This window comes from Rhinolophus ferrumequinum, chromosome 2, assembly GCF_004115265.2.
Source record: "Rhinolophus ferrumequinum isolate MPI-CBG mRhiFer1 chromosome 2, mRhiFer1_v1.p, whole genome shotgun sequence".
NCBI lineage: Eukaryota > Metazoa > Chordata > Mammalia > Chiroptera > Rhinolophidae > Rhinolophus > Rhinolophus ferrumequinum.
In genome coordinates this window covers 101,977,507-102,001,025 of record NC_046285.1, presented here as the reverse complement: position 1 = coordinate 102,001,025, position 23,519 = coordinate 101,977,507, and the positions used below count along the sequence as shown (strand labels likewise).

The following is a 23,519-nucleotide window of genomic DNA, read 5'->3' as shown; positions in this document are numbered from 1 at the left end:
AGTGTCCACAAGAAATCTGCCCAGTGTCCCTCGACACAAATCGTTGAGTTTAGCAACATGATCCCTTCCCCACCTGGGCACCAGACTGCCCCAGCCCACCCCCAGGCCCTGAGGTCAGGAGAGCACAGCCCTCTGCTGGCGCCCCCCATGTATAAGAGAGAATTCTCTTTCAGGCCATGTTACTGTGTCATGCCTGCCCTGCGGCCACACTCAGCAGGGCGGCTGGGCGGCTGGGTAGGGAACGGACTGGGAGGGTCAAAGACGTCCCCCATGTTCACCTTTCCTTACAGAAGGTTCTGGGGAAAGCCTGGCATGGTCTGATTGCGCAGCTCACCTGGGAATGTCCAGGCCCACAGTGACCCACCCAGAGGCTGAGGTGCCAGGTGCCGTCCTGCTGACCTCTGGACGCCAGTGCTCCCAAGACCCGCACGGCCCAGCCCGCTTCCCCTCAGGAAGCTGCCCTTCTGCAAGGCGCTGACCTCCCTTTCTTTAGGGGCCATGCTTTCGTCACACCCTGTGGACTCCTGCTCCCAGTTACGATAGTTTGAAGAATGTGTGAAAACCATTTGGCTGCCTACGTTCCTCCAGAAATACCACTCCAGAAATACCACGTCCAATTACGTCCAGCAAAGCCTTTCAGCTCATCGACAGAGATTCGTGGGATTTGGACACGGTGTGGAGAAAGCTTGGCCTGGGAAATAGGACAGTCACCTCCCTTTGGTCCTGGGTGTCGGCAGCTGTTTGCTTTGCTCCTGTGCTCAGTGAGCCCGTCAAACTGCCACCACAGATGTGCCTGCACATCTCACTGTAGGAGGTGGCGGCCAGGCACCCCCTGTGGCCTTGGAGTCCTAATGGGCCCAGATGTGTGGGTCACCAGAGCTGCTGGCCACCTCCAGCCACATTCAGTTGTGGTGGTTGGAAGGCGAGCAGCAAAGGCCGCCCTGTGTGGCCGTGTTCCTGGGACAACCACCAGGCCAGCTCCAGATGTCTGGGTGGAAGGACTTGGGTCCCAGGGTGGCAGAGGCCTCTGTTGGGGTCCAGGTGGAGCTGGGGGGCAGGAGGCTGGAAGAGGAAGCCCTTGCCCCACCGCCCTCCCCTTGGGCCACGCCCCTGATCCCTGCTGTCAGTCACCGGAGCACCAGGGGACAGGACTGAAAAGTCGCATTTTGTAATGACACATCCTGCCTTCTCAGTCTTCTGACCTGTTCCCCCCAAGCCAGTCTGTCCAGTTCACTTGTGTGCAAGGGCCTGTGCCCACTCCTTGGGCGACGACAGAGATATTAAAGGAAGTCCCTGTCCTAGGTTGAATTGTATCTGCCCAGATTCCTATGTTGAAGTCCCAACCTCCCCACTCCAAGACATGAGAGTGTCTGGAGATAGGGCCTTTAAAGAGGCAACTTAGGTACCATGGGGCCATGAGCGCAGGCCGCAATTCAGTAAGACTGTGTCCTTACAAGACGAGGTTAAGATGCAGACACACACAGAGGGAAGACCATGTGACGACAGGGGCGGAGGCACCCCCCCGCCCCAGCCAAGGAGGGAGGCCTCAGAAGAAACCAGCACTCCCAACTACTCGGTCCCAGATTTCTGGTCTCTAGGACTGTGAGAAAATAAATTTCTGTTGCTTAAACCACCCAGTCTGTGGCATTTTGTTTCAGCAGCCACAGCTGACTAGCGTAGTCCCATAAGGATCTGAACAGCATGAGGTGAAAGCTTTGTCCAGAAACAAGAACTTAAGTCCCTTGGGCAGGGCTGGAGGAGCTGGACGTGCCTCCCCTGGGTCGAGACAGCAGCCGTGGCACCACGCTGGAGTGGGGACAGAAGTGGAGAGCGAGGGAGACTCAGCTTGCTTCGGCCCTCGCAGGGCAGGGGCTTGGGTATGGAGGACACTCCTTCCAGCCAGCAGGGACCCTGGGCAGGGAGGGCAACAAGGACCCCCAGACAGAGGTGACCCATGTGTGCAAGGAAAAGATGGTGGAGTGGGCTGGGAAAGGAGCAGCAGCTTGGGGGTGGCCGGCTGAATGGAGGACAGTTTCATGAAGCCAGGAGGCCAAGGAAGGGAGGAAGCTGAGGAGACACTGTGAAGAGTGAGCCTTTGCTCTGGCCATGCCTCTCCCACCCCTCCCCCTCACCATGGAGTGCACCCCGTCTCCCCCCTGAGGCCTTTCTTTGGCTGAGCCCCCTCTGACAGATGTGGGAAAGCCGGGGAATTAACACCCCCAAGAGCAGCCCTGAGACTAGCAGGAGTGGTTATAAGTACCTCCGCTCATGCTCCCCACGGCGTCATAACTGAGTCCCCAGGGGGAATGAGACCAGTCGCCCGTGGCAGTAGCCAGCAGACAACACCCACCCTCTGGCTCGTTCTCTTTCCTGGCTCACTTCTCACTCCCTACCCATGTTCCGGTGACTGTCAAATAAACTATTGCACTTGAACTCCAGACTCGGGGTCAGATTCTGAAGTTTAAGGAAATTAAACAGGTGCCAACCAGCCCTGGGGGTGGAGAGGTGGGACTGGGGAGCTCCAGCCCAGGTCTGTGCCTGGGAAGGACATGAGGCTTCAGGTACCAGACGACAGACAGGTGTCAAAGCTGCCCAAGCCCCACGCTGCGAAGACCCTGCCCTCCAAAACTATGCTCTGGTCCTTGACTATCTTCCCTTTCTTCATCTGAAAGTTCTGACTCTGGAGGGGAAAGAAACACCCAGGTTAATGTCATGGGTGCCCTAAGGGGCACTCCAAAGGTGGTAGCGGCGCTGGAGCCAAGGCGTGAGCTCTGGGAGGCGAATCCCCACCCCCTGAGTGGGTCAGAGCCTCGTTTCTTGCTGTCAGGCTCCTCTAGTTTAAATCTGAAAAAGCTGGCGGAGGGGAGACTGAGGCAGGCTCAGCTCCCCGCCCGGCTGGGCTGTGCTCTGCGCCTCCTATCCCTTCGGCGGTTTCCTGGCCACCATTAAGGTCAGAGTCACAGCACAGTAGCAAACATTGTCAATATTGCTATTTCCTGTTTTCTTTGATTTACCAGTTCTAGCCCGTTTGGCAAAGAGAACCGTGCTCCCTCTGGTTTCTGAACACTCCGCCTTTTCTCCATGTGGGTTGGAAGCCTGTGTTCACCTTCCCCTTCAGGTTCTATCGCCATGTCTGGAGAGTCCAAATTCCAAGGAAGGGAGGGCAAATTTGTCCTTTAAATCACAGGAGACCTCCTGAATAAAAGCCCCTTACAGGTTTGGTAAGCCGGACGTGCAGGGAAGCCTGGGGCTCCTGGGGACAAAGACCAGCCCCAGCTCCACATTTGAGACCCATCTACGGTGGGAACAGCTGAAGTCTTGAGAGCCAAATGGCCCAGATCTACCTGACTCAAGGGACACAAGATTGGCCCAGCTCCCCACACGGCCCAAAGGTCACAGTCCATCTGAGAAAAGCATCCAGCCAGTGACAGAGGACACAGGGGTCCCCCACTGGTCATCACATTCCCAAAACACAATTGTGGCTTTCATTACATTTCCAAAACACAAATTGTATTGATTTCCCCTAAAAAAAAGCCCCTGCTCCCCTCTGTTAACCAGATAATATGAGAGATTCAAAAAAATGACATTTAAGGCAAAGACTTCTAATTTCATAAGTTTTCTTTCTCTGTGCTCCGAGGCCTAATTTCCCACATGGCAGCCACACTTTGAAGAAAACTCCCCCTTCATGTAATTCAGGGGTTTGCTTTCAGTTCACATGCTGGTTATCAGACTCTCCCCAGCATGTTCCTGTCTCAACAGAAGGGGCTCGGAGCCCCCAGGCCTGAGGCTTTCTCTCAGAGCCGCAGGCCAGCCCTCTCCTTCCCACAGTGGTGGAATGTTCCTCCTAGGGGCTGCTGGAAGGCGCAGAGTTGTGAACTCACGTTTGCTCTCCTTTTCCCAGCTTGTCCTCCCTTGTAGACCATTCTGGGGTGATCACTATTGCTCCACACCCTCCACGTGGATGCCTTTTCTGTCTCCCAATTACGCTCATCACTTCAGAACACTCACCCACCTTCCAATACCCCCGTGACAATGACCAGCAGACCCCATCCAAACATTAGGCAGTTGCTTCCCTACCAAGCTTGGTTTCCAGAATGACAGGGATATTGAGATGAAATAACGATGTAGTCATTTTAAAAAAAGAAATAAAAAAGCTGAGATATTCTGGTCAAGACGGCAGAACAGGTAAACGCTGTGCTCACCTCCTCTCAGGACCACATCAAATACAACTAAACTACAAACAACCATCATTGAGACTCGCCTGAAGTCTAGCTGAACTGAAGCCCTACAAGTACTGACATACAGAAGAAGCCACATGGAGACTGGTAGGAGGGGCAGAGATGCTGAACAGGCTGCTCCCACACACATGTGTGACCATTAAAAATCAGGAGGGACAGCTCAGCTGCAGAGGTCCCCCTGGAGGAGTACAGGTTCCCAGCCCCACACCAGGTTCCCCAATGCAGGCTTCCAGTGCCAGAAGAGAAGTCCCCACAACTTCAGCCTGTGAAAACAGCAGAGGCTGTGGCTGAGTGAGACAGATGGCAGCTGCACTCCCAGGTGCTCCTCTTAAAGGGATCGTGCACGGACTTACTCGTTGATAGACTCACTTGCTCTGAGCTCCAACGCTGGGGCAGCAGCTCAGAAGGTACCAGGAACTGAACTGTCTGATTTCAGGGCGAGGGCTGGAGGCGCAGCTTTCTCCTGGATGGAGCCATTGTTTCTCGGCTTTCTCTCCGTAGAAGCCACTGTTTCTTTGTTGAGCCCTCCCCCTCCCTGCACGCAGACCTATATCTGAGTCTCCATGAACCTGGCTATCACTTTTGTTCTGCCCCACCCTCATGATTCCCAGAGACCACGCTCCACCTAATTTGGGGGCACACCCAAACCTCTTCCAGTGGCTTTTCCATAAAAACAATCTGTCTTAGCTCATGCTGCAGACTTTCATAAAATCTCTCAAAGGTTCACAAAACCCAAACAAGCAGCATCTGGCCTCTCCGGCGTGCCCTGTACCTCTTGCTGAGCAGCCCTAAGCCCAGCACTGGTGACAGCTGGCTTCAGTTCTCAAATTGGCCTCTCAAGGTACCTCTAAGCCCAGTGCAGGAAGCAGCCATTTGTGATTGCTTTATGGCTCATACCTGGGCAGAGCACAGACTGTAGCTAAACTTAGCCTGCATCAGGGCCCCTCCCAGGAGGCTCCAGGGAGGGCACACCTGGGGGCCATCTTCAAACCAATCTGGAGCATCACCCAGCCATCTCCAAGGATGACACCCTCAAAGGGCAGACTGGGCAGACACAACAGTCCTGCTAAAGCAAACCCTGCTCTGTAGGGTCAGCCCTTGCAGCACACTCTTCCACTGTAGTCATGGCCAGTCTTCACAACCAATCAGCCAGAGGGTCAATCCCTCCCACTGAGCCACTGACGTGCAAACAGCAACCAAGCCTCAACTACAACAGGAGGGCACACACAACCCATATAAGGGACACACCTGGAGCACCTGGCTCTGGTGACCAGAGAGACTGCACGCTGTGTCCCACAGCACACCTGCTACCTAAGGCCACTCTACTAAGGCCGAGAGGCATACCTACCTAATACATAGAAACAAACACAGGGAGGCAGCCCAAATGGGGAGACAAAGAAACATGTCCCAAATAAAAGAACAGAACAAAGCTCCAGACACAAAAACAAAAACACAAAAACAAAAACAAAAACTAAACAAAATGGAGAGAAGCAATTTACCAGACGGGGAGTTCCAAACATTAGTTGCCAGATGGGATGGGGCTTGGGGTGAGTGAGTAAGGGGAAGGGATTAAGAAGTACAAATTGTTACAAAGTAGTTATAGGGATGTAGGGTGTAGCATAAGGAATAGTCAATAATATTTTAATAACTATGTATGGTGTCACATGGGTACTAGATTTATCGGGGTGATAGACAGGAGGGAGTTGGAGGTATGGTGAAAAGGTAAAGGGATCAAGAAGTATAAATTGGTAGTTACAAAATAGTCATGGGGATGTAAAGTACAGCATAGGGAATATAGACAATAATATGGTAATAACTATTCATAGTGCCAGATGGGTACTAGACTAGTCAGGGGGATCACGTCTTAAATTATACAAATGTCTAACCCCATGCTGTACCCCTGAAATTCATACATAATAATATTGAATGTTAAAATAAATAAATAGTGTAAAAAAATTATTTTTTTTTAAAACAAATTAAAGAAATGAAGGAGACTTAAAAACAAGTCAATAGAAGTAAGATGGCAGAGTTCAAAAAAAAAAAGAAGGACTTCAGATTTGTGATTTGGACACACACAGCTCTATCACTTTGCTGTGTGATCTTGGGCAAGTTCTTTTACGTCTTTCTCACCTCATCTGCCAAAGGGGATATTGTCTCATATTGCACAGCATTGCAGTGGGGATTAAAAAAGAATAATAACATATCTTATGATGCCTGATATAGATTAGGTCCTCAATCACATGATCATTTCTATCACCCTCCAAAACATTTACAAATCAAGCAGTTCTCCCAAGTATCTTACAAGTGTATTAGAAAGCAGTTTTTTAAGGTACTCTCTTTTTAAGAAGAAAAAGTACGGACATTCTGGACTTTACAAACGTCTTACTTTGATGAACCTTGCTTCACAGGAGGTAAAGTGCTCAAATTTGTCTCTCTCTTATTTTAAAGCCTTAATTTTGTTGTTTATTTTAATTCCTCTATTAATCTTTAAAAAATTTTGTTGACCTAGCTTATAATTATTGCCTCCCTCAGTCTGTTAGGTTCCTGATGTTAATTTTTTTTATTACATTTCATACATTACCGAAAAAAAAAAGAACTAAAAAGGCTGTTCACGGCTCTGAGTCTCTCCATGCACAGAGACCTTTTCACACTGTTGTGAATTAAAGGAGCAGGAAGCAGCAATCTAAGTCTGCGCAGGTCACAGGTCTCTGCCCATACTGACTCGGGAGGAGGGAGTAGCAAACCCTAGTAACTGCCATGCTCCCTGGAGCCCAGCCCACACCGAACAGCCAGACAGACAACGTGGCCGCAGACAGAGCAGTCCCTGGACTGGCCGTCCCACTGCAACTCGACACCAGCAGCGTGTCCTCTAATGCCTCTTAGTCAACACAAAGCAAAGCAAGAGTGGAGGACATGCCATCTGGGCTGCATTGCAAAAGATCTGGCTCCTCCAACCGTCTGCACCTCATTAACAAGCTCCCCTGGACCCGCCGTGGGCATGGTGGGGCTGGCTACAGGAGGATGAGGTGTTCTATTCCATGCCCATTACTCGCTGCCTCAATCTGGAGTCTAGAAATGTCACTTCTTTAGGCATTGCAGTGACCAGAGTACCTCCCACAATCCAAATGTTCCCCCAAACTGCCCCTGTTGGCAAATCGAATACTGTTGGTTCACTCTTTCCAAGCAGACTTCTCCTATCCTAGAAAGCTGTGGTCTCCCCCAAGCTTCCCCAGCCAGATGGTGGACAGTGGTTGAAGGCCAGTCGCTGCTTGGGTGCAGCTCCCAGCTCTGCCACCTCCTTGTTACATGACTGTGGCTTAAGCTCTCTGAACCACAGCAGGCTCAAGGTGAAAGGAGGATCGTGAACATGGGACTCTCCCTCACTGGGTTGATTACATATTTAATAAGCTAAATGAGTGCCTGACAGTAGTGAGGGCTCTGTATGAGCTCTACTGCTATTGCCTTTCCTCGCAATTCATGTCCAGATATCACAGAGAAATCTGGGTTTCAGTTCCACCACCTGGAAGCCTGCAATTGCTGCCCATCACACACCGGCCAGTCTCACTGGATGTTTGGGTACTGACGAGCAGCTGTGCTCAAATCAAGGGATGCACGGAATCAGGCCTGAGGGTTAAAATACACGTGCATACAATGGACGATTATCGTACCAAACGAGGGACGCTCTCCCTGCTCCGTCCTCGGCACCTTCTCCCTGGCTATCCACCCGCCATGGACCCAGTGAGCGGTACTCACAGAGGTGGTGAGCATAGCGGAGGTGGAATACGTCGCAGCCGTGCACGTGATGGTAGAGGGTCTTCTCAATCAGGTCCTGCGGCTCGTACCCGGTCAGCTCTGTCACCCTGGGGGAGTACGGGGACTCCAGGAGTTACACCGCTCTGCAGATTGCTTTTCATTTAAACTAATATTGGTTTTGCCAACTAATCAAGTGCTAAAAGGCTGGGGTGGTGGGGAAATGTTGATTTTGGAAACTAAGAATGATTTTTTTTACAAGAAGAAAGTCTTTGAACTCTAGCCCAGTGCAGGATGTAGCACTATTCATGAATGTTCTCCTGAAACCACTGGCTGGAAGAATGTTTGGGATGGCTTAAAATCTTATCCCTTTTCAAGGCGAAGCTTATCTGAGGACCCTTAAGAGCGAACTCTGATACTGACATTGGAAGAAAGCTGCCAAGGTGAGAAAGAACCCACTCTCTGGAGGTTTTTGTGGGATAGTCCTGTGTGAAACTTTCTAAAAATTATTGTGGTAAAATATGCGTAACATAAACTTTACCATTTTAACCATTTTAAGTATACAAATCAGTGGCAATAATTCCATTCACAATGTTGTATGACCATTGTCACATCCATTTCCAGAAGTTTATGTCACCCCCAACAGACACTCTGTACCCCTTAATCCATAACTCCCCATTTCCCCCTTCCCCAACTCCTGGAGACCCCTACTCTACTTTCTGTCTCTATGACTTTATCTATTCTGGATATTTCGTCTAAGTGAAGTGATACAATACTTGTCCATTTGTGACTGGCTTCTTTCACTCAGCATAATATTTTCAAGGTTCATTCATGTGGTAGCCTTTGTCAGACTGTCATTCTTTTTATGGCTGAATAAATTCCATGGTATGTAGATGGCGCATTTTGTTTATCCATTCATCTGATGGCGAGTACTTTCCACATCTTGGCCGTTGTGTGTGGGAGGCTTTAAATCTCCATTCCACACTGGACATTCTTAATTAGCACCGTTGGTCTCAGGGCAACATACGGTTAGGCAATTCCTACTGATGGGATTTGGGGACTAACTGGAGACATTTAAGCCTCCTCTCAGTGGAGGATTGTTTTCGACCCCCCAGAAAATATACACCCCTAAGTACTGTGACGAGAAGGTCACCGTCCCTGGAGCAATGGAAGCATGTTCCCGGTGCTCATATGACATTACCCTTCTTCATTCTCATCAAGTCCTGGGCATATTAATTTCCCACTTCAGCTCTTTGACGGAAAGTGGCTCTCAATATCCAAGACCACATCGTCACTGGCATTTGGATCACTCCATCCGTAGGTGAAAATTGCATGTGGCAACTTTGCTGGGAACCATGCCCTGGGAGGAGGTGGCCCAAACGTCCTGGTGACAGATATTCAAGAACAGATGAAAGAAGGGGACAAGAGGGGATTCCGAAGGAGCTGAGGCCACCGTGAGGACTCAGCAGGGACTGAGGACGGCCGGGACTGGTGGCCCTGCAGGTCCAGATCTGAAACGTTAGCTGTCAATTAAACGGGGAAAACCTGACCTCACTTTCATTCCTTAACCCGCTCCCCTTTCTGTTGAGTTCTGTGCGGGCTTTGGGTTGTAAATCTCTGAGAGCCTCATATTTCCCTGGAATGGCTCACTATTTGGTGTACACATTTCCATGGTGTTCCTCCAGGGCAGGAAGGAGACGGGGCTCGAGGTGGGTGGAAGGGAACGTGCACAGGCCAGAGCCTTCCAGGGCTCGGGGGACTTGTCCAAGGGCCACCTAGAACTTCAAGCCCCGTTGGAGTCCAACTCTGTGTGGCAGGAAAATTGAGACGTCTGGCTTCCCCCAAAAGAAAACCAGGCATCTCTCCTGTGTGGGGATGAAAGAGGCTTCACAGACCCTTTGGACGAAAAGTTTCAGAACAACGGCCCCAAACGTGTAAATGAATCAGAAACACATGTATTAAGTTTCTCATCAAAGTACACATGGCTTTAAAAATTAAAGGGGAAGGGAAGGGTTTGGCAGCACTCCCTCCTGGTTTTTTCCAACCCTCTAGTGTCTGACGACCTGTCAGAGGGATTTGCCAAACCCCAAACATCGCTCGGTTCACCCATCCTTAGCAAAAGCACCAGCTACAGTTTCAAAGTGAAATACCACAAAACCCCTATGAACCAAATTTCAGGTTATGCTGAGTTCAGTTGTGTCTGGGATTATGCTGGGTGGGGGGCCACTGGCCCCTGTGACTCTGGGGCTGCTGGGCTTCAGGCCAAGCCCTCGCCGTGGCTCCTGGGTTTTAAAGTAGGAGCTGCCATTTCCCTCCCCGCTGGGCCATTCTGCTGGCCTCCCGGTGCTGGGCCAGCCCCTCTGTGCTCCGGCCGGGCAGCCTGTCAAAGACCGTGGAGCTGCAACAGCCTGAAGACCAGACGGAGTGTGAAGAAGTTTCCAGTGCATTTCTGGCCCCCTTAATAAGCACCTCCTAGATGACCGGGGTTTAGAAAAAGCCTCAAGACTTTGTTAGGAGTTTTTTGGTGTTTAGCAGGAAAAACTGCATGCAGAGTCTTCTGTGGTGACAGGAGGTCTTCCTCAAGCCCACCGCTCTTGTCTTCTACTCACTTCAGGAGATGTCCCTCCCATCCTAAAGTAGAGGAACACTGGCTTTCACGGAAGCCCATGTCTCGGGCTCCCTTCAGGGGCTCCCTGGCCTTCAATCCAGCTTTGTGCACCCTCTTCTGTGAAGCCCTCCATTCGTCTCTGGAGTTTCAGAGGTGTATGGATGGAACCACTTGAGAAGACCTGAAACCTCTCCTCTGGGGAGACCCCTCTCTTCCACAGAATTCGCCAGGTCTTGGGGTGGGGATTGCTAGAATGGTCAAAGAAATACGAGGAGACAAAACAAGGGAGAAACCAGTCGTATCCTCCCATGCTTCCAAAATAACAAACTTGGATAGCCGGGTTTTCTCTAAGTCCACTTGAAGAAGTGGCTCCGGAATCTGGAAAAAACTGGTCTTTCACCAGTCTTCTCCCTTCTCCCACACCAGGCTGTGTGGGCCCCTGGCCAGCCCAGGGCCCCCCTCCCTGCAGGAAAACAGCATTTGTCAGCCTTTGGCCATCTCAAGAGGTGCCACATCCGTCCCCTAAAAGGCTACCTTTACTCTTCGCTTGGAGTCTCTGGGAGCATTAATGGTGACTCTGTCACTTCTCTACCCTTGGAAGGTTCTGAGGTGCGTGAATGACGATCTAGACTGATGTGTGTCTTCACCTTCCACCCCTAACCAAGTAGATTTGTTTCTACTCAATAAATGGTTAACATAATCAATTTCATGTTATGCATATTTTACCACCAAAAAAAGTGGGGGGAAAAAAGAATCAATAAATCCTAGCTTCAGAACATACAGGACACACACACACACTCACACTCACACTCACACACACTCCCTTCTCTGGGAAAGCTCAGCCACACACACTGAAAGTCAGGAGTGGAGTCCCTGAACACTTATTCTTGTCTGTACAGCTGAGGAATCTTCTAGGAGGCTAAGAGGCCCAGGGACTCACATTGCAGGTATATCAGGCTTTTTCCTTTTACAAATGCTTCATATCTGTTATCTAATTTCATCTTTCTTAACAGCCCTGTGGGTAGCAGAGTAGGCGGGGCATGGCTGTGTTTTTTGATTTGTTTTGTTTTGTTTTTTTCCAGATAAGAAACCAGAAGTCCGAAAAGGCCCCACAGGCCTAAGGCCTCAAGACCTGTGAGGCCTGTGACCCCCCCTGGGGGACAGCCAAGGCCATGCCAGCACAGAACTCCCCTCCAGAGCAGGCTTCCCCAAACCCAGGTAACACGAATCAGCGCTCTGCCTGCCTCACTCACGTCTCTCCGCAGAGTCTCAAGCTGACAGGGATTCCCCAGGTAGGAGAGGAAAGGAGAGCTGGAGAGATAGTTCTGGGGACGTGGCAGACTCGACCTCCCAGCCCAGACCGGGTACCCCGCTGAGCTTGTGGTCACAGCTTTGCCCCAGAGAAGGCCTCCTGTCTGCTCCCAGTCTCAGCCCTGCAGTGGTCCTTATAGCTCAGATGGCTTCCTGATAGCCTGAGCCGGACGGCCTTCCCACAACACATGCTACTCAGTCAGAGACCTTCTGTTGTTTTAAAGTTCTCCCAACTTGTTGGAGAAGCGAGGGAGAATCCTGACATCACGGGCCTTCAAAAGAGGCTCACTTGTGCCCACAGCACATATTTCCAGTTCAAACTCCAGTGAGATGATGGCAATATAAATAAATAGGATGTTTAAAGTACCTATAAGCTGAAGAAGCTGGCTACGCCTGAGTACTAAGGCTGACAGTAATTCTTTCAATTCATGACTTGGTTTCACTACATCCCTTTCTAATTCGCATTCTTAGCACAACTTATTCCTTGTTACGTCTCAGTTTAACAGGGGCCAGTTGCCATCATCAATATCTTCCAGAATGCCGTAGTAGCAGCAAGGGCCAAACTCACCTGGAATCCAGGAATATTAGCTTCAGGTCAAGGCTGGCCCTAAACATGAACATGTTACTGTGCAGCTTGATCTCGGTGATGGCGCTGGGTGGCAGGGACTGGCCCACGGCCACCAGCCCCACGATCTGGTAACACGAGTCATACAGGGACATGTCCAGCATGTACTGCCTGATTTTCAAGTAGCCACTGCAGTGGATGACCTGGGAAAGCAGAGGGCAGGGTCAGCCTCCAGAAGCCAGGGGTTCCACTGCCACCCACTCCTCCCAGCTCGGGGCCTGCTCATTTCCTCAACACGCTGTCCTACCTCCCAGCCCAGCCTCCACGGAGCTGCATGGCTGAATGCCGGAGTCACTGCTCAGAAGAAACAGAGCGGTGCTTTTTTCCTCAGAAAACAGTCTCGTAATGAAATGTAAGGGTTGTCTTATCCTATTGACTACGCTCGAGTAACTCCACAAGTTAAGGCTCTTGAATATGTAACGGTCTTATACGTAATTGTCTCATCACCAAGTTGCCATTAGATGGCACAGCAAAGGCACTTTGGGGGAGCTGACCATTGGCTTCCTAATGTTCACGTCAGTAACTGTAATGCTTATCTTCCAATGGGATTGCACTTGACATGTTGGCTTGACATTTGTATCACCTGACAAGCTATATCAATTACTCCAATAAATTCAGAATTCATTCAATCAAAAAAAGCTTTATTTTTAATGTAGTTTTATTTTATTTATTTATAATTCAAGATTGTATCCCCTTGTAATAAGCAATAAGCCAGAGTGACTACATAGAAACATTTCTAATCGTTATAGACAAAAAACCATACAAGAGAAAATGTGTAGTGTTCTACATGTCAAACAGAAACATTTGTGCAGCTTAAGCCTCCATATCGGAAGCATTTATACAAGTTACAGTCAGTAAAATCTTGAAAGGATCACAGTCATAACAGCAGGGATGAACAACTAAAATCGTAAATGCTCTTTTTAAAAGTGTTCCTCCAGGATTCCTGAGTGTATTCACAGTCTTTAAAACTGGAACAAATCTTTAAATCTTTCTAGTCTATTCTCCCATTTTACTGATGAGGAAACTGAGGACAAGACAGGTGATGGGTTTTGCTTAAGATTAGACAGACAGTTAATAAGTGGCAAAAACAATTTAAGACCCGTGTCCAGAAGAATGTCTCTTAGGTGCAGGGCGGTGCTGGGGGTTCCTCACCCCTGACCCAAAGAGGCTTAGAGGCTGGGACAGCAAATAAAAAATGTACCCTTTAAATTATAAAACAGAATGAGGTAAAGTCAAAAAGAAGAGCTCCCGTGGGACTCAAAGGCGGGGGCCACGGAGAGGCTGAGACAGCCCCTGCATTGGGAGGGAGGTCGGGGGGAGCATTCCAGAAAGAGGACAAAGTTACAGAGGCACGAAACTGTCCCCTTCCTCGTCACTCTCCCCTCCTTCCTTTTCTAACATGGAAGTACCTCTGCTCAAAGGTTCCCCTCTGTCTCCAGCTCCGGAGAGATGGGCTTATGGGGCGGGAGGCCCCTGGGAGGCGGGTGAGGAGCTGCAGAGAGGGGTCAGACAGACGGGTAGAAGCAGGGTGCTCAGCTCGGACATTGCCAAACCGGCCCTTCCATCTGGGAATGGCTGACTGCTGCTGAGGTGCAGCGTTGCCCACAAGCTCTTTAGGTGGTCTACACCCGGATTCTGCAGTTAGCCAGAGTAAGTGGCCCCGTCTGGCAGAGAAATTCGGCCAGGGAGGAATGAAGTGCAGGCTCAGAGGCCCCAGCTCTGCCCCTGGGACTGCCCGCCCCTCTGCTGGGCCCTTCTCCCTTCTCAGTTCACGTCCTTGAGGATAGAATAGGGCCACACTCCACGCAAAGGGCTGCCATGACCATCAGTTAAGTTAGACGAGATGCTGCAGACGAAAGCTCTACTTTGCACTCAGAATCACTGTATTATTACTACTATCATGCTGAACATTCTGAGGGTAAGAGTGGCATTTCTGAGCTCTGAATATTTACTGCTGGCCCAGGATCCTGCCCTGGAATATGGATTCTCATTACCTCAAGGGGCACCTGCTCCTGTGGAACTGAACCTGTGTGCAAAGTAGAACCTACAGCTGCCAAGGTCAAATTCAACCCTCAGCCACATTTATTCCTGGTCTCACAGGACAAAATCCAGTCCTCCTGGAATATCCTTATAAGACACCAGCTCTCACAGCTATCTCTTGAGCAGCAGCACTAGAAAGTTCTCCATTAAGAGGTATGAAATGTTTGGGTCTGTGCCTTCCGGTCAGCAGGTGTGCTTGAGTGTGAAACAAAATGTAAAACAGGGAAGACCCACGAGCGCCTGCTCCATCCCTCCCACCTACCTTGGCTCCCCCTACCTTGTATCCGCTGCACGTCAGGCCCGCGTTTCTTTTCGCCAAGACACACTTCATTCGAAGAAAGAATGACCTCTCTATCTCATACTCTGAAAGCAGGAGTGAGGTCAGATTGGCCACTATCCCACGGTGCTTCCCCCATCTTTATCCCAACAATAATCAACAAACTCTCAAGACCAGGTCAGGCAGCCAGAGGCCTCTTCTTAGCAGCCCAGATCCTGACCCAGAGAATTTCCGCCGAAGGCTGGGATTTGGGTGAGATGGGGGAGACTGACCCAATCCTGGCGTGGCTTCCACGTGCCCCAGAGGAAGGCAGCTCCAAACACGGCCACAGTGAGAACGTGGGAAACGCCAGCCTGGGGTCAAGGTGAGGGCTGTATGTGCAGTGGGCCCAGCCCAGCTCAACCTGCCCGTGGTCTCCTCATGGATTCTCTGCCAGGAGAATCACCTTGACCAACGCTGGGGCAGGTGCCTGACTCTGCGAGGGGGGCCCGGAAGCATCTGACTTCCCTCAGGGGAGCGGATACTGAGGAAAAGTCAGGAGTACAGCCGCTTCCCCTGGCAGAGGGAGCCAGCCCCAGGCACCTCCTGGCAGCCATGCCCAGGGGCACTGAGACTGCCCAGCAACATGGAGTGGGGCACAGAACCCAACAGGCCCACTGGCCAAATCAGAGCTTTCATCCTCACGGACAGCCCTGGACAGGTCTCTCTCTCTCTCTCTCTCTCTCTCTCTCTCTCTCTCTCTCTCTCTCTCTCTCTCTGGCTCTCACTCTCCCCCCCCCACCCTTTTTCTGACTGGGCCAAAGCCTTTCTTCGCTTCCTCTTGCAGGTCTCACACACAAATCTCTGACCTCACTATTGCAAAGGCAAATGAAACACCCTAAGGAAACACCCTCTGCTTTGGTGAGTGACACCAGCTCTCTGAGGCACGAATGATAAAGTGTCCGGCCCCTGGGTGAGAACGAGGTCACTCCACTCTACGTAAACAGCCATTTGGTGGTGGTTAATAAATTAATTTTTAAAGAAACGTTACCACTAGGACTGGAAGCGCGGCCTCCCGCTCCTCCCTGAGGGCACTGCCTGGCGGAGGTAGGGGCAGCGCCTCCGAGGCCCTCTCTCCCCCGGGTTGGAGACGCTGCCATATTCACCCGCAGTTCTGCACAGCAGGCTGGGTCCAAGGGCCATCAGGCTTCCCTCTCATGTGAGTGCCTGTCTATGCCATTGCCAGATAAGCATGCTCAGGTCTAAACATCACCACCCACGGATTGATAAGTTCTGGGAAGGCCCATTTCTCACGCAATTATTATACACAACGGGGCCAGTTCAGACACAGAACACCAACACTGCAGACGAGACGTTGGGGAGAAAACCGAGCGCTTGTGAACCTCAAACCCTGCACACTCGGCTGGCCGTGGAAGTCATCAGTGGGTGACCCCACCTCTCCTGGACGCTTTTGTTTCTCCTCTCATACAGTTGCTACACCTCAGACTTGAACCCCATGGAAACTGGGGGTGGAGGGGACTCAAGATATTCCCCAGACTCATGTGCTGTCACTTTCTAAGCACTTTTTTTTTTTAAAGCTAGGCCAGGCAAGGGTAGAATGGAACCAGGGCCAAGGGGACAAAGCCCATCCCCATGCAATTGACACACTGTGTAATTTTTTAAAACATTAACAACACAACATTTGGAGAAATTCTCTAAGGCTTCTGCTGTCTTTGTCCAGCTTTAAACGACCCCCCAGTGAAAGAATTAGATTCTGGTGCGACTTTCTCTCCTAGCCCTCGTTCTGATAGAAATTACTTCTTCAGAGTCATTTTTCCCACTGGGAAGTTTTGGCCAAGCTGGGACGCCAAAGTCTAAAGCAGACAGGAGATGTTTGGTCAACAGGCTGGTGGGACTCATTGACCTGTCAAAGGGAGTGACAAGCCCAGGGGCCCTGGAATAAGTTCTTTTGTGTCCTCCAAGCATGAATTGCAATTGTCACTTAAGGTGTCATTTGTATAAGGATGTGTCCACATCCTTTACTGAACAATCACGCCCTGTCTGTCTGTAGGTTTTGTGCTGTGGCACAAGTCAGTAGGGACCCAATCAATACGTATTGATTGATGGGATGGGACTGTCGGAAGGAGGAGCGTGCCCTCAGATGGAGCCAGGCCAGTGAGGCCAGGGCTTCTGAACTGACTTGTGCCACAGCACAAAACCTACAGACCTCCACTCAGAATAACATTTTTAAAAAGTGCATAAAATAAAATACATGAGATTACGAATAGATGTATTACAAATGTATCGAAAAAGTTATCAAAATATTAAAACAAGTGGTGAGAGGGTTGCAAATGTGCTGCTCTATGAACACATTAAATAACGAGCTCCAGTGGCAGGCTTCAGAACTCAAATTTCGAAATAGCAAAGGTATTAGTGACAGTGCTGTCTACAACCTATACGCACAGGAAATGCTGAATTTCAACTAGAGGGATAAAACATAATTTTCCCCAGGCAGTTTCACAGACCCCAAGTTCTCCCCTCCGACCCTTTGGTGAAGAAGCCCAGGTCTAGACCTGTGTCACCGGAAGGCCAAACCAAGAGCACATTAGGGGAGACGCCTTTGACCACTTTTCTTTATCTCCTTCCCAGCATCTATCAGAGTCTCTAGCTCCTGACAGGGGATCAGTAGCACTGCTTTAAAGGACAGAGACGTAAAGCCAATCCCCACTTGGGTGTTTGCTGGAGGCCTGGCTGGGCAGCCCTAGTCACTCTTCCCTATGGCAGTTTGGGAAACAAAACACCTAGGTCACATCCAAAAGCATCACCTTGTTTTCATTCTGCTTACTTTTCGTCGGGAGGAAATAAATACCTTGGAGCAGGTGATGGTGAAGAGGCTGGTGGGCTGCAAGGACAGCCGTCATCTCGTCGTGATCGGAAGGATGGATGTACTCGTAAATACTGTTCCCTGTGAGTTCCACCTGCGGCAGAAGGCAAGGGAGGGTCAGAAATCCTTTCCAGGAGTGCCCGCGATGGGGGGTGGGGCGGTAAGGTGCCTGTGTCACAGGTATACACCCGCCAGAGACAGGACTTTGATCTCTGCCGACCACCTCCACCTTCTCCAAGCGCAGAAACATGGGTCTTTTCTCAAACAGCGCTTCTGAACTGTCTCCCACACTTTCCAACAAGGCCAGAGAGCAGAGGTTTGAACTGAACGCTGAAAGAGTCCTGAGCTGGAAAGTGAAGGATGACAATGGCGTGCCATGGAGGTGGGTGACCCTAATGGCCTGCAGCATCCTTCATACAGGAGACATCGCTTAAAACAGATCGGAACCGTGCTTCCTGCTGCCTGAGGGGACTGGCTGGCTGGGAGACCAGCCACGTGTCCCGAGTGTGGTCCCCGGGAGAGCCTCATTCACTCAGAGGCGGAGAGCCAGGGGCCATGGGCTCCACTGCACTTGAGGAAAACTTGCACCCTGAAAAGGCCCTTTCTCCTGGCAGCTCTGCCCCTCTGCCAGGCCTCTGCCAGAACTTTCACGTGGCCAGACACGTGTCTCTGGCCTTCCTAGTCCAGTTGACTGTGCTAATCCCCTGGGTCCTGCCCATGGGTGCGGCCAGGTGGTTGCGTGACCTGTAGGAGGGTTTGGGCCCACTCCAGGGAACAACGTGACCCTGGGTTTGGACACCACCTTCTTCCGGGCACACCCCACAGAGGACACCTCAGCAGGCCTAGAGGCCATGTCCACGTTGGACAAGGCCCTGCTTTTCAGGGACAGGGGGCAGGGGGAGCTCCAGGAAAATATCATCATTATGATCTTTACACAGAGGTCCCAGTGATTTAGTGATTTAGTTCCTATGCCTGAGAAGTTTTCTGTGTTCTCCCAAATACAAGTGCCATGATAGGATGATAGAAAGTCTCAAGACCTGGGCCCCCTCACCCATCTTGAAATGGGCAATGGCATAGAATGTTCTAGAAACTACCACCATCAGAGAAGCCTTCGGGGCAGAGGTGGGTAGATCCTATTTTAGAGATGAAACAGTGAATCAGTGCATCTTGTATTGGTCAGGGTTCCCAGGGTAGCGATGGTTCTTCTACCACAGCCCAGTGTGGGAAGAAACTCAAAGTGCGTGAGACAATGCCCTTGGATGGCAAAGAACCCTGGGTAGGTCTGCAGAACTCTTTCTCAGCCCTGCCCAAGGGCAGAGGGCAAGCTAAAGAGCAAAGGCAGGCTTGCGAGTGCCTTGTCCCTAACCACCCCTTGTTATTTTTAAGTGTGTTGCACCGCGTGTTTCATTGGGAGGCTCATTGCTCTCAATCAGAGCACAGAGGATGTGATCTCCTGCAAAGGGGCAGCCCTGACTGTGCCACCTCACGCAACAGGACAACCCCAGCCAGAGGGTTTAATGGAGAATTTCTCCACCGTTCCAAATTAGCATCAAGGCCACCAGCTCTTTACTTGGGACCAAAGGGCCACGGAGAGGTGAAGTAATTTCTGAGCCAGCTCTCCCAATTTGTTAAGATATGTGAGTTGCCTTTTTATTCAGAACAAATTCCATTTCTGGTCTGCTAAGTAATCTTGTCCCTAAAACGGCATTTACAATTCTATTTTCTGCATTATTCATAGAATGTTTCTTTCCAATATTATGCAAACAGAGCAATTATTACAGAAACCCTCCTTATCCACCTCCCAAACCTAGCACTTTCCTAATGACCCAAATGGATATTTGCCTAGGTAAAAAAAACCTATTACATGATTTCATTAAAAAAATAAGTGATAAAAACTAAACATTCTTCTTTGAAGTCATTCCTGCTAATCCTTACAAAGTGTAAGTAAACCAGCAACATTTAAGTCACCATTTGGGACAGAACACTCTTTTTTTTTTCCGCTGAGAGCAGCCAAAGAGATTCCTTGTGAAGCTGTCAGGTGGAGAGTGAGAAAGGCTAATAAACCTGGGAGGTATTTTTTTAATTCACAATTTCAACGACTTATTTTAAAATGACAGAATTTTTGTGTCTGTATTGGCTTACAGGTTCTCCCTTACTCTCATTTTTAGGGAACATTGATAATTCTGATTTGCTCCAGGATCTTATTTAGAAAAAATTAACTAGTGTCTTTTTAGAGAAATAGTTTCATATACTTGCAAAAAGACTTGCATCTGTGCTAATAGGGATTCCATTTGCATTTTAATCCCAAAATAGCTTCATCTGTTTTCAAAGATCCCATTCTCATCTTGTATGTTTGGAGAATGACAAGAGTGAAGGTCCATGAATTAAAGGCTTGATTTTCTGACTATTCAGGTCAATTATAAAACTCGAAGGCTGCCTAGGAAGTAAAACAGTCTTCAAATAACGGAAATGTTTTTAAAGAACAAATTTTGGAATGATAAAACAGTGCTGACCTTGACTCAAAATTATGGTTGACACGGTGTTTCCTGTATTTACATATCTATTCGTGCTTTTGAATGCTGAAAGAAATGTGACTACCTCAAAAAAAAATTATGGTCTTCGCTATAAAACTCCCCAGGTCTCATACATCAGCCTTATTAAAACAGACCCTCAATGTGATATTTTAGTATTGGTAAAACCCTGGTAACTACGAAATGAATTGCTTTCCTACTAAGAGCTTTTTTATGTTTTGCTGAATAGCTTTTCTTCCTGCCAAGAAAACTACACAGGATAAATACACACTAAATGGATGTATTCTGGGTCGGAAGGGGAAAGTCACCCAGTACTCTAAAAACGCACATTACTTTGCTTTGGGTGTTTTGCTGACTATGGTAAATTAAGCATTTTAAAATAAGATGGTTTGGGTTTCAGGGTTCAAGTTATGTCAACAAACATGAAACGCTGTCCTTTCTCTTTATTTCAAAAGTGAAAGGATTAGGTCTTATGGCCCCAAACAACGCTATGGCTATTTTTATAGTTGTGGTTCCGGCTGCAATCTCAAATATTCTGGTTTCCTTTCTATGTCTCAGGAACAGCTATTTCATACATATCTATATTTATTGGAAAATGTATATTAGTTACCTAGATGCTATATAATGTATGCAACGTTGGTAAGGAAATTTAAACCACAAGGATACTTTAAAATGTTTGAGGAAATACATAGCAGGTATGTATATAGAGATTTTTTCCTTCTTCAAATATGTTATGTTAATTATATTAACCAAAACACCATGGTACTAAATCATTTAATAAACTTGATGAATAAAGAGTGCTTCCCCAACTCTACCTCTTCCAAATAGATATAAATTTGTCTACATGGATTATTATGTTCTATGCATATGTGTATACATTAAACAGAATTTTCAAGCCAGAAGCTTGACTCTATTTCCCAACACTTGGACTGTGGGCTGAGGAGAAAACTTGCATTTTGTGGTTGTCTCTGTCATTTTTTGGTTCGAAAATCTGACATCAAGTTTCTATGTTCATTCATTTAAAAGCAAAAATAAACTAATAACTCTGCATGTAAAGCAGATTTCTTCTTGCAACACTTATTTTTTTTTAAGTTTAATAAAACGCTTTGAATTGAGATGGGCATATAACAGATAATCATTTTTGCCCCTTCAAATAGATGATTCAAATAGTTATTTAGCTAGTGCAGGTTAAAAACAAAACAAACCAAAACACCACTTTGCCCTGAATGATCACACAATCATGGCAAACGTAGGAAAGGGGCTTGTGTTCCGTAGGAGTGGCTAACATAGAGTTTAACCCTGAATTCATGTGAAAGATGTCATTATTTAATGAGATAATGTCACTGAGAGTAACTGAAAGTTCTTGGAACACAGAAAGGCGCTACGTAAATATAAACTATTACTACTACCGTTATTCATCGGAAAACTTGTTTAAAAGGTTACTCTGACTACTGGGTAAAATTTTATTAACATTTTTGTCTCCGGTGATTTAAAAAAAAAAATCTTTAAGCCTATTTTAATAAAATTTTCACGTTTGATATATGTGCATGACTTTTTACTACTAATAAAAATAATCTAAAAGGTGCAAAATATGTTTTAAAAAGAGAAGTTGGGGTATTTGACATCCTTTTCAATACTTTATTTTACTATTTAAGTAAAGAAGACAGACAAAAATACACATTGTGATTCTGCTTAGATTCCTTCTGTGGACTTAATCGTGAACAGGAGGCAGGTTTGAGGGAAAAGTTTGTTGTTGCTTATTTAAATAGTTCAGCATGGAACACTCCCCAGAGGCTAGCAAGGATTCACGTCTGTATTAAAGTGTTTTTGTAACTGAAGACTAATACTAAGACAGTCCTGCCGAGAGATCAGAAAACAAAAAAAATCAATCCTTCTGCACAGTTTGACTTATCTTTTTTTTTTAATTGACATTTCTCCCAGCAACATATAGACAAAAGACATCTCTATAACTTTCTTGGAAAGTGGTAGTATATAATGCTCTCCCCTTTCAAAATTATGATACAAAAGAAAATATAATTTTAATTGTGATTCTGCTTAGATTTCCTTTTGTGGAATTAATCATGAAGAGGAGGCATGTTTGTCACCTAGCCAATATTTTGGCTGCTCTTAATTAAAGAGAAAAATAACTGCAAGAGAGATGCGGGATGCTAGATTTAGCAGCCTGGTGGAATGATCTGGAATGTCCTGGTATGTACACAGTGCCTCACGATGTGCTAGGACATTTCACATGACTAAGAGCCCTTTATTTGCCCACCAAAGGACGCTATTTGAAGCAACTTTTGTGCTATTTTAAGTACAATACTAATGAAACTGTGGTGATGCCTGGGTTTTGTGTAGCTGCCTATAGTTTATAAGTCACATAAAATGGGCATTTTGATTTGTTTCTTACCACAATCCTAAAAGAGGGGTAGAGCAGGCATTATTTTCTTATTTAAGTTATGGTTCAGGGAAATTAAGTACCTGCCCTATCGAACCATGAAAACCATATAACTGAAGGTATTTCCCTTTTCACTTTGACTGCTAGGGAGCTCAGAACTAAGTTTAATATTCCATAACAGTGATTTTACCTATTCTAAAATATGTTTGGCCAGTCATTTTAAAATTATATGAACTGTTTTGTCTTATTTGTGACATTATTGTGACTGATCAAAGGTTTTATAAATTATAATTGAAAAAGTTAAGTAATCTGATCAAGGTCAATCAGCCACAGACCAAGCCAGGAGTAGAAACCAGGCTGTATACAACTAAAGAGTTTGAAATAATTCTAAATAGGACCAGGTGGAAATTCAAAGAATAACAACTTTGGAAAATATGAAAAATAGTAATTTTCATGTTCAGAACAGTATTTCCCAATCTACAAGTACACTAATTCCATGAGTCACATAGGTGTAAGAGCCACGTCTTAGTAAATCTTATTTAGGAGACCTGGTTTCATAAAGGAAGAGAAGAGGAAGGGAAAAGGAAACACTGAACAATTTGAATATGAGAATTCACTTTAGAAGACTGCACAAGAAATGCATTAGCACAGGGATAAAAAATCACACACACTGGAAGAGACGGCTGTAAACAAATGACAAGTTTTTAAAAATTCTACGCAGAAAAAGAAAAGAAATGCATCAGATGCAGGTTTGCAAATTGGTAATATTGTTTTTCGGTGAGAAAACCCAAACCACATTAACTGGCATGTTTTATTTTGGCTTAACTACATGAGAAGGCTGGTGTAATACAGGTTATTCCCATGCCTCCTGGGAGCCC

The 23,519-nt window shown here is 47.7% G+C and overlaps 2 protein-coding genes across 2 annotated transcripts in view; one reads left to right on the top strand and one right to left on the bottom strand.

Annotated features, from left to right (window-relative positions):
• Positions 1-11,700, top strand: part of HLCS (holocarboxylase synthetase) — a 213,925-nt gene extending 202,225 nt beyond the window's left edge. The window contains exon 11 of the mRNA XM_033127384.1: positions 11,679-11,700. Within this exon, the coding sequence (XP_032983275.1) occupies positions 11,679-11,682 (4 nt within the window). The 3' untranslated portion in view covers positions 11,683-11,700. The remainder of the gene's footprint in view (positions 1-11,678) is intronic.
• SIM2 (SIM bHLH transcription factor 2) overlaps positions 1-23,519 on the bottom strand; it is a 51,162-nt gene that overhangs the window by 13,388 nt on the left and 14,255 nt on the right. Inside the window, exons 4-7 of the mRNA XM_033127425.1 lie at positions 17,698-17,806; positions 14,850-14,935; positions 12,476-12,675; positions 7,992-8,098 (exon numbers count right to left, since the gene is read on the bottom strand). Of these exons, the coding sequence (XP_032983316.1) occupies positions 7,992-8,098; positions 12,476-12,675; positions 14,850-14,935; positions 17,698-17,806 (502 nt within the window). The remainder of the gene's footprint in view (positions 1-7,991; positions 8,099-12,475; positions 12,676-14,849; positions 14,936-17,697; positions 17,807-23,519) is intronic.